This window comes from Prionailurus viverrinus, chromosome C1, assembly GCF_022837055.1.
Source record: "Prionailurus viverrinus isolate Anna chromosome C1, UM_Priviv_1.0, whole genome shotgun sequence".
Taxonomy (NCBI): domain Eukaryota; kingdom Metazoa; phylum Chordata; class Mammalia; order Carnivora; family Felidae; genus Prionailurus; species Prionailurus viverrinus.
Window position 1 is genome coordinate 2,892,969 of NC_062568.1, and position 8,827 is coordinate 2,901,795.

General features: G+C 60.6%; 1 protein-coding gene across 2 annotated transcripts; it reads right to left on the bottom strand.

Annotated features, from left to right (window-relative positions):
* Positions 1-1,351: 1,351 nt before the first annotated feature.
* PTMA (prothymosin alpha) lies at positions 1,352-6,324 on the bottom strand. 2 transcript variants are annotated; one of them, XM_047873111.1, is made up of 5 exons: positions 6,082-6,324; positions 3,265-3,336; positions 2,925-3,021; positions 2,350-2,423; positions 1,352-2,103 (listed from the first exon to the last, which is right to left on the bottom strand). In XM_047873111.1, exons 1-5 carry the CDS (start codon positions 6,124-6,126, stop codon positions 2,056-2,058), a joined length of 336 nt encoding a protein of 111 aa, XP_047729067.1. In that variant the 5' UTR covers positions 6,127-6,324; the 3' UTR covers positions 1,352-2,055. The 2 variants fall into 2 exon arrangements, with proteins under 2 accessions (XP_047729067.1, XP_047729068.1); XM_047873112.1 differs by having other exon boundaries at positions 2,925-3,018; positions 6,082-6,323.
* Between the last annotated feature and the right edge of the window lie 2,503 nt (positions 6,325-8,827).

The window sequence follows — 8,827 nt, forward strand, 5'->3', positions numbered from 1 at the left end:
TGAAGACTCCTTAATGCAGAGCAGCGCCTGAGGTGGAGGGAGGGCAGAGGGAGACGGGAGCGATTGTCAGGAGAGGGTTGTCTCTTTGGATAAAGCAGTGGGTAAGTCAGCTCAAGTGCGAGGCAAGAACTCCCACATGCCGTGTTGGGAGGTAGGGAGGGTGCATGGTTTTTCTGTCCCCACCTCCTCCTCTGCCCACTCCTGCCTGTGGCATAGGCTCGGGCACACCGACCTGAGACGTATCCCTCCTGAGGATGGATCTGTGCACCACCCCCTTCCAGCCCCCTTTCCCTCTCAGCCCTTCGTATCTAAGAGCAAGGCATCTTTAAGACCGCATTCGGGAGGGACAAAGGAGGCCCAGGGTCCCCCCAGCGGGTGGCAGAGCCCCTACATTTACATGCTCAGTGAACAAGCCCCTCACAGTGGGTCCTGCAGCCAGTTTGCCAGTAGGATTTCAATCTCGCTGACAGCCTAGAGAATGGGTACCACCACGACTCGGGGGCACACACTAGGGATGCCTGTAGGGGGCTTCTGCTTGTGAAGCTCATCTTCAGGCCTCAGGCAGCTTAGGGGGCTCCAATAGCTCCCTCTCCCTGAGGGCTTGAGCTTGAGGTCACCCATTGCTTCACTCAGCTTTCCTCACTGCTCACAACCTGTGTCTGAAAATCCGAAGTGCCCACCTACCACCTTCAACTGTGCTCAAGGGTCAGGCTGGCCTGCCCTTCTAACCAAGGTCCTACTTCCTTCTCCAGGCTGGAGCTTGGAAAATTAGGGCAAGGCTGCATTAGCGCCCTGAAGTTTAAAGGGACCAGAAGGTGGCATATGCCACATGCCACCACCAGGGGGAGCCACTGTGGCCACACTAATTGGGAGAGGCCCCAGTAGGAAAGGCCAAAGTTGTCAGTTATCCTACCGGGAGGCGGGAGGCAGCCTGGCTGGGGTCTTGGCCCCGGGCTCACATCTGGCCAGTGCAGACCCCAACCCTAGGGCCTGTTCCTCTGGAGTCCCTGGGGCTGCGGCCATCGCTTTCCAGGATACCCAATGAGGTAGTCGTGGGACGACCCTATGAGGTAAGCAGACCGACCCAGGTTAAGCAGCTCCCCCTTCAACCCGGAACTCCAGGGTCCTTCCCCATGTCTTGGTGGCCTGTCGTGGCTCAGTCGCTGACCACCATGGCCACCCACCATGCAGCCCAACGGGCACATCCATCCTCCTTGCAAACTGGGGGTTTTGGCCCACTATCCCCAGGAAACGTAGCTGGGCTTGATCTCAAGACCCTCCCCCTCCCATCTTCACCCCCTCCTCAAGTCTAAAGAGAAATGAAACACAGAAAAAACAGGCTTGAGACAGCTTTGTTAGAACAACTCAGCAAAATAAAATTCCGGTTTATTGTTGGACAACATTGTTTCACACATACATCAAACAGGCCAAAAAAAATAAACAGCAACTTCATAGACAAAAAAGGAAAAAAAAGAAACCTTTTATCTTTGGCCTTTTTAACCATCTCATACAAACCAACTACTTATAGTACAGCTAAGTACATACACAAAAAAAGTTACTGGAATGCTCGGAATAAGATTGTTTTTTTGTTGTTGTTTTTGCTTTTTTTACAAGGTTTTTTTTCTCCTTTGAGATTATAATGAACATGGTCACACCACAAGTAAAGTCAGAAGTAGGACAGAGAACGCTCCGAAGGCTGGTTTGGTCATCCGAGATCATTAAAAATGGCTGACCCCTAACAATATGTACAAAAATATAAAATGTAAATAAAAAATACAAACAAATTTTCCTTTTTAAAGTACTTTTAAGAAAAAAAGCAGGGCCTTGGAAGTTTTGGTTCTTTTTTCCTCCCCTGTTGCAAATTCACGTTGTGGTTTTGGTTGGGTGGCGGAGAGCGTGTGTCATCTGCGGGTGGCGCTGCCCGCGTGGGGCGGGCGGGCGGGACTCTCTACTCGAAGGTGACCACGTTTAGATTCTGAGACGGGAAGTGGAGGGTGAATAGGTCACGGTGGCCTTTTTTTGTTTTGTTAAGTTTAACTTTTCCTTTTTTGCTGTCTAGTCATCCTCGTCGGTCTTCTGCTTCTTGGTGTCGACATCGTCATCCTGGGCAGAGAAAGACAGTCAAGGCCCCTGCAGCCCCCCCGCCACTTGGCATAGCCAAGCAGGGGCCAGCCACTGGCCCCTCCAGAGGCTTCCAGGGCTCTGGGAAGGCAGGCCTAGATTCCTTCCTATTCCTGCTCAAGACAAGGGAGCCTGCCTTTCAGGACCACTCACCACCCCAGACTCCAATCGGCAGCCCCTCGGGCGGTAACACCTTAGCCCCCAAGCCACACCCAAGCCAGGACCCACCTCATCATCTTCAGCTGCCCGTTTGCCCGTGGCTGCCTCAGCCTCCTCATCTTCGTCTCCATCCTCTTCCTCCCCTGCAGAACCAAACCCCAGGGTAAACCATGCTGCCTCCTCAACTAAGGGAAGAATCTTGGTACCCTGCCCATCCAGTGACAGCCAGAACTTGGCGGGGGGAGAGACACACAACACCACAGCGCCTCAGGGATCTGCCAGTAACAGAATCGCCAGGACAAGAGACCCCCGATCTCTGCAGCCCAACAAACCGGGCAGCCAGGGTACCACACCAGCCACACGGGCACAAGTCTTCGGAGGAAGAAAAAGGGCCCACATAGCCGGCTGCACCCCAAGAGGACAGACGAACAGATCAGTGCGCGGAAGGCACCAAAGGGAGTCAGTGTGGGTGCATAGGGCACAGCTTCGCCTCACTAGCCTACAACAAAGTCCTAACTCCACAGTACAAACCCGGCTGCAGGGGGTCCACCGGTCTCCAACCCCAGAAACCCCCAATTCCTGCCCCTTTTCTAGACAAAGCAAGGGAAAGAACCCCAAAAGGGGAGATGAACAAGGCTACTCACCATCACCTTCCTCCTCCTCCTCTTCTTCCTCTCCCCCTTCTTCCTCTTCTTCATCTACCTCATTGTCAGCCTCCTGCTCCCCATTTTCCTCATTCTCCTCGACAGAAAACATAACCAGGTTGTTAATGAGAACAGGCCATCGGTCCTGCTCCATCCCTTCCCCGGGACCCCACCAGTGCATCTACAGTCCCAGACCAGCTAAGAGAACTCATCAATTCATCTTCCTAAAGCTCCACCAGGGGACCACCATGCACCTCCCCTAACCAGGATTAAACCCAAGCTGGAGTGAGAACTTCCTGGCCCAGAGCAGTTAGGGGTCATGGGGAAGGTGGACACTCACAGCGTTCCCATTAGCAGGGGCGTCTCTTCCATTCTCCGCCTCCTCCACAACTTCCTTCTTCTCCTTTAAGTCCTTCAAAAAGTAAGAGGGAACCAGTAAGTCTTTTTGAGAAACCCAGGGCTGGCAAAGAGGCCCAGGACTCAAGGCACGTATGTACCGCTGATGTGGGTGTCCTAACAGCCCCGTATTACACTTGGAAATACTGCAAGGAAGGGCCACAGGATACCCAGGGTGTCTGTGGTCAAGGTTTCCTCCGATTTCTCAACCCTTAAGAAACACACCAAAAACAGTCCCCTACAGTTGTTCCCACCGTCCCTTACTCATGCTTCTTAGGAAAAGAGCCACTGTGGCACCACAGCCTTAAACCCGTCTGGCTGGGCAGACGAGCCCGGGAACACTTCACTCTCACACACCCATCACAGACTGGTTTCCAACCAGAGGGAGCTCCGCCTCTCACAAATCCTCCTTGGAAGACAGCAGGTATGCGCCATAAATAAATAAGGTAATGGAGGGAGGGCCCGGGCGCTGCGGGGAGAACTCCCGTGGGCGGGTTAGCCTGGGAAGGGAATGGGAGGAAGCAAACAGGCAGAACTGGGAAGGCCGCCTTAGAGCCGAGCTTAAGCTCCAAGCCCACGGTAGCCCAGGACCTGCAAGGGCAGGTCTTTGGAAAAAAACCCGAACCCACCAATCCCCTATATGTGACAGCTGTCCCAGGAGGTCCCAGACCGTTGCCGGGAAATGCACCCCAGCTTGGGTGACTCGACCCTTGTTCAGATGCGCGCGGCCCGGAGCTCCCCATCTCCCTCCCAGCTTCTCGCTGTCCGCGCGGCGGCTCTCAGTGTTCGGCCGCACCTCGAGGAGTGGACACGGTCCAAAGGGCAACGCCGTCGGGGGCGCCCCAAAGCCCCGTAACTTTTTCCACCTGGCACTGCCGAACCGGCTGCCAACACAAACAGGCGTCGGGACGGGCGCCGGTGCAGCTCGGCCTCCATCCAGTGAGCGGCCCCGGGGCACCTGTCGGCCCCATTACCCCGGGCCGACGGGCCGCGAACCCAGGCACCGCCCGCTCCCGCCCCCTGGCGGCCGAAGCCCCGGGGAGCGGGTGGGGGCGGGGAGAACGCGGCGCGCAGGCGCGCAGCCCCCGCCCGGCGGGCTTTGCGCGCGGACCTCGGCACGCACCGCGCGCGCGGAGCACGTGGCCCAGGGCCGCCGAGTGCGCCCCTGACCCTGGAGACCCGGGGCGTGCGGGCTGCGCTGGCCCAGCCACTGCGCGACTTGCGCGCCGGTCTTTCCGGGTCTCTCGACGCCCCCACCACAGGCCTCGACGCGTGGGCCTGCGTCTCGCATTTGGCGGGCAAAGTCCCGCGGGAGGCCGCCCCGAAGTCCACAGGGCTTTCTCAGACCGGCAGCCCGAGGCCGTCGGGGACGCGCTCCACGCGCTATTTATTCCCGGCGGGAAATTGCCTAGAAGGAAAGCGAACGCGGACGTCCGCACCGGGAAGGGCCGACCCTTCAACCCCCGACTAGTTCCCGGGCTGGGCCCAGAGGGGGCCGGGCTGAAGCCCTTGCGGAGATCCCAGTCGCCAGCTCCACTCCGCAGGGGGAGTCACCCCTGGGAAAGAGCCAGAGGTGACGCCAGGGGCACAGAGGTTAGGGAGACGCCAAGGTGACTCGTACCCGTCCCCGTAGGGGCACGAGAGAGGCGCGGACAAGAGCCTCCGGGTAAAAACGCCGATGTGCCTTAAAGTGCCGCGCTCCCGCTGAGGGCGGAGACGCTCGCCGCGCGGGCCGCGGAAACTACCCGGCGCGCAGGACCAGAACTGCGCCAAACACCCAAGACCTCAAAACCGAGGGCAGTGAACCCGCAGCACCAGTCTCCCAAACACCTCTGGCGCCCGGCTTGACCCCGCAACGGGGCAGCCGCGGCCACAGCTTTTGTTCGTCCGCGTCGCCTCCGGAGCGGCCGCGCACACGGTGCTTCCCGGGCAGCCGCGGGGGGCGCCCATCGTCGCCGCGGCGCGCCGTTCCTTCACTTTCCGTTTCCTCCCCAACGGCGCGTGGGCTCGCCTCCTCCACAGCCAAACCCGGCACCGCTGAATTATTGAAGCTGGGCGGCTGCTCCCGGAGCACTCTCCCCGGAGGACGCCTACCCCCGCCCTCCCTGAGGGCCCCCAGGGCGGAGGAGACCTTCACACCTCCGCGGAGACAATCGACGTAGCGGCCGGCTGACCCGCTGCCCCACTCCGCCTTATCAGAGCTTAGTGCCGATAAACCTCCTCGGACCCACTGCAAGGCGCGAAACGAGGCAGCCCGGCTCCGAACAAAGAGCAGCGCCGCCGGCGGGCGCTCGCTGCGGAGCCGCCACTTCCCGCAGCCGACCCGCGCCTGCAACGCGCACCCCCCCCAGCACTTCCGATTCCAAACGCGCTCGAGTTTCAAAGTTATTTCCGTGTGCCCTGCGGGCTGACGACCCCCAGCCCGGCCCCTCTCCTCCCGCCACTGTTCAGACGAGTCACAAACAAGTTTCAGGAGCTGTGCGACACCCATCACCCGAGCCCCTCAGCCCCCGCACCCGCCCTCGGGACCCCGAGGGCACCCCGGCCCACTCCTCGACGGGCATCACGTCTGCCCGCAGCGCTTCCCGCCCCCTCCCCCGCACACAAAAGACTGGGCTGCCGGGGGGCCTAGGCCGGGGGCGAGCAGTCTCTCCACAGGAAGAAACGACAGCGAGATTGGGGCAGCCCAGCCGTCGCGCGCCAAACACCGCTCCGGCGGCAGCCTTCGGACCCCGAAGGGGCGGGCGGCGTCCAGCCTCACCTTGGTGGTGATCTCGGAGCTGGTGTCCACGGCCGCGTCTGACATGATGGGGCACGCCGGTGATCCGATGCAGCGGATTAAAAAGAGAGCGAGAGTTCGAGGACTCTGGCGACAAAGCTGCCGGAGTCCGGGGTGGCGGAGGAGGCGCGCGGCGGAGGTGGTTGCGGCGAACGGGAAGCCGGACGCAGGAACAATGCAAAGATGGCTTTTCAGAGCAGCCAGTGGGGAACTCACGCGGCGCCAGAACCTTTAATATAGATTAGTGGGCGGCGCTCGGCCTCCTCTGCCCGAATGCTATTGGCTGAGCACAGGGAGCGGGCGCTCGCTCATTGGCTCGATTCCGAACAATGGGCAAGCGTGCTTAAAGCGGCAGTGCCTTGGTGCGTCCCGCGCTGCGCAGTCGCCGGCCGCACTGTCATTCAGGGCCTTAGTTTGCCGGGTCTCGGCGGCGGCGGCGGCGGCGCCGTGGGGGAGGGGCGCGCGAGCGCGCTCTGGGCGCGCGCTCCCGCAGCTGTTTTGCTGGGGCTGCTGACGCAGAAAGCCAAAGCGCGGCAAAGCTGCCCGCCCAGCCCCCCCCCCCCCCCCCCCCCGTCTTCCCCTCCCCGCTGCTGCTCGGAAGGAGGGGGAGGGAAGAGGAGGCGGCGACCGGCGCGCACGACGGCTGCCAGCGAGGGGGAGGGGAGGGCCGGGTGCTGGGCTGCGCTCGCCCGGGGCGGTGCCCTGTGCAGTGCCCGGGGAGGTGCCCGCCCCCCGCTCCTGGGCACCTTCAACCAAGAATTGTCCCATGGCAAGTGGGCGGTAGCCCTAAGACGATCATTGAGGGCGCGAGGCCGAGACCCGCGCTCCTAGGCTGCCCCGTCTTTACGTCGTCAACATCCTCTGCCCAGCCCCAGACGCCCCAGTCTTTGAAGAGGTGACCCCTTTGCCCACCACCAGCCCCGGCGTTGGCCGCCTGAGCCACCCGACGAGCGGGCTCCGTGCCAAGCACACTCTCTGGGATTCGTGCTTCGAGGGGAGCCGTGGGCCGGTGCAGGCTCCTGCCTTCGAACAGGACAATCCCACGGGCGTCGCACCACACAGCGGTCTCCGCACCCCAGGGCATTGGACAGCGCCTGCTCCGGACCGTCACTGCCGTCGTGACAGCCTCTGGGAGCCTCCTTCCACGGCCCGGCCATCGAGTCTACCCTCTCTCACCGCCCTTAAGGGGCTGCGAGGGGCACATGAGCTTATACACTGAGAGCTTACTGGGGGAAATAAACGTCCTTTAGACCAGTTGGGCTAGTCCTTGGGGACTCCTTGAAGTTTGGGGCGCCATTTAGGGAACCACGCGGAGCCCTGAGAAGAGAACCATCAAGGCGCCACACTCAAGATGGCGTTGGGCTCGGTAAGCGTGGCGTGACGTGGCGATCAGATCACGCAGACGATCCGAAAACCGCAGGCTACATCCTCCTTATTGCAACCGCGCTTGGCTGTCGAAGTAAGAGGCCAGCCGTGTGGGAAGAAAGATTAGAATCGATGGGAAAATGTTCCAGAAAAAAAAATAAATAAACTCTCTGTGCCGCACTCAACATGGCGACAGATAGGGTTCATCCCCGTGTTGCCAGAAGGGGGCGCCCGACACGGAAGGCGGGACTCCGGAGAAACGGGCGCACACTGGCTGAGAGTGGCGGGCGAACACAAAGTTGACGCTTTGCGTCCTGCCATTGGCAGGTTCCGCTGTCTGTCTCTTGGGGCCGCCGATCTGGGAATGGAGAAAACCCGGAGTCTTAAGTCGTGGAGGAGGGACGGATGCCAAATCCAGTAGAGCTTAAAGTGAGGAACGGGAGGAGAGACTGAGTCGCCCTTCTTGTTTCTCTTAGGTCAGGGGCTCGCTGACCCCATTCCCACCTCGAGACTCCCTTTGCTGAGCTTACCACGCATCCGCCTGGTTGCCTCCTATGACCCGGGACTCCCGCCGGGAGGAGGCGCGGAGAGTGCAGGGGCGCCACCTGGGTCTGGGCCCCCTCCCCGCTTCCCCTGTCCCGCACGCGTCAGGCCCGCATCCTGGTTCACATCTGTCAGTCTGGCCGTTGGGGCTTTTCCCAAGCGACTTGTCCTCTGGGAAGAGAGAAGCCCGGGCTCCCTGTCCTTTGCCCGGGAGAAACGTAGGACAGGTGCTGGAAAGGGCGGGAGCATCGCGCCACCTCCTGCTGCCTGGCGGTCGCCATCCCGTCCCGGGTACGCGGCAGCGGAGGGGGCGTCTGCGGGTCTCCGTCCTGCCCCCAGGCACCCCAATGGCTGGAAGTGGGATTTTCGGCAGGGTGGGCGCGCGTCAGTCCAAGGGACTCGCAATAGTATCCCCAAGGACCACGCGTCCCAACTCTTTGTTCGGTCCCTTCCTCCCCCGGCCAGCTGCCTTTATTGCGGCGTGGACCTGGGGCGGTTCTTCGCCCCAGAGGAGGAAAGGGCTTGTTGTCCGCCGCCGTTGTGATCTCCTCTTTTGTGCCACAGTCTCCAAGAACTGGAGGGATTGTGCGGCATCGTAAATGAGGCAGGACAGCGCCTTCTACCTTCCTTGCATCCATTAATCTCTGGTTTACCCTAGAAGGAATTGTTCAGTCCACAAAACCCAGATGCAGCGAGAGCTTGGTCTGTGCCACATCTAAGCAATTGAGGCTTCTAACCTCCCTGGATGGTGACCTTGGGCAGTCTGTATATCCAAGCTGAAAACTGGACATGCCTTCTGGATTATGGCTCAGGGACAGGG

Excerpts from the sequence above, each read along its gene's own strand:
- PTMA (XM_047873111.1), bottom strand. The coding sequence starts at position 6,126 with ATGTCAGACGCGGCCGTGGACACCAGCTCCGAGATCACCACCAAG. Across the intron at positions 3,022-3,264 it reads CCCCTGCTAATGGGAACGCT|GAGAATGAGGAAAATGGGGA; the intron begins GTGAGTGTCCAC and ends TTTTCTGTCGAG. Across the intron at positions 2,104-2,349 it reads GGGCAGCTGAAGATGATGAG|GATGACGATGTCGACACCAA; the intron begins GTGGGTCCTGGC and ends TTCTCTGCCCAG.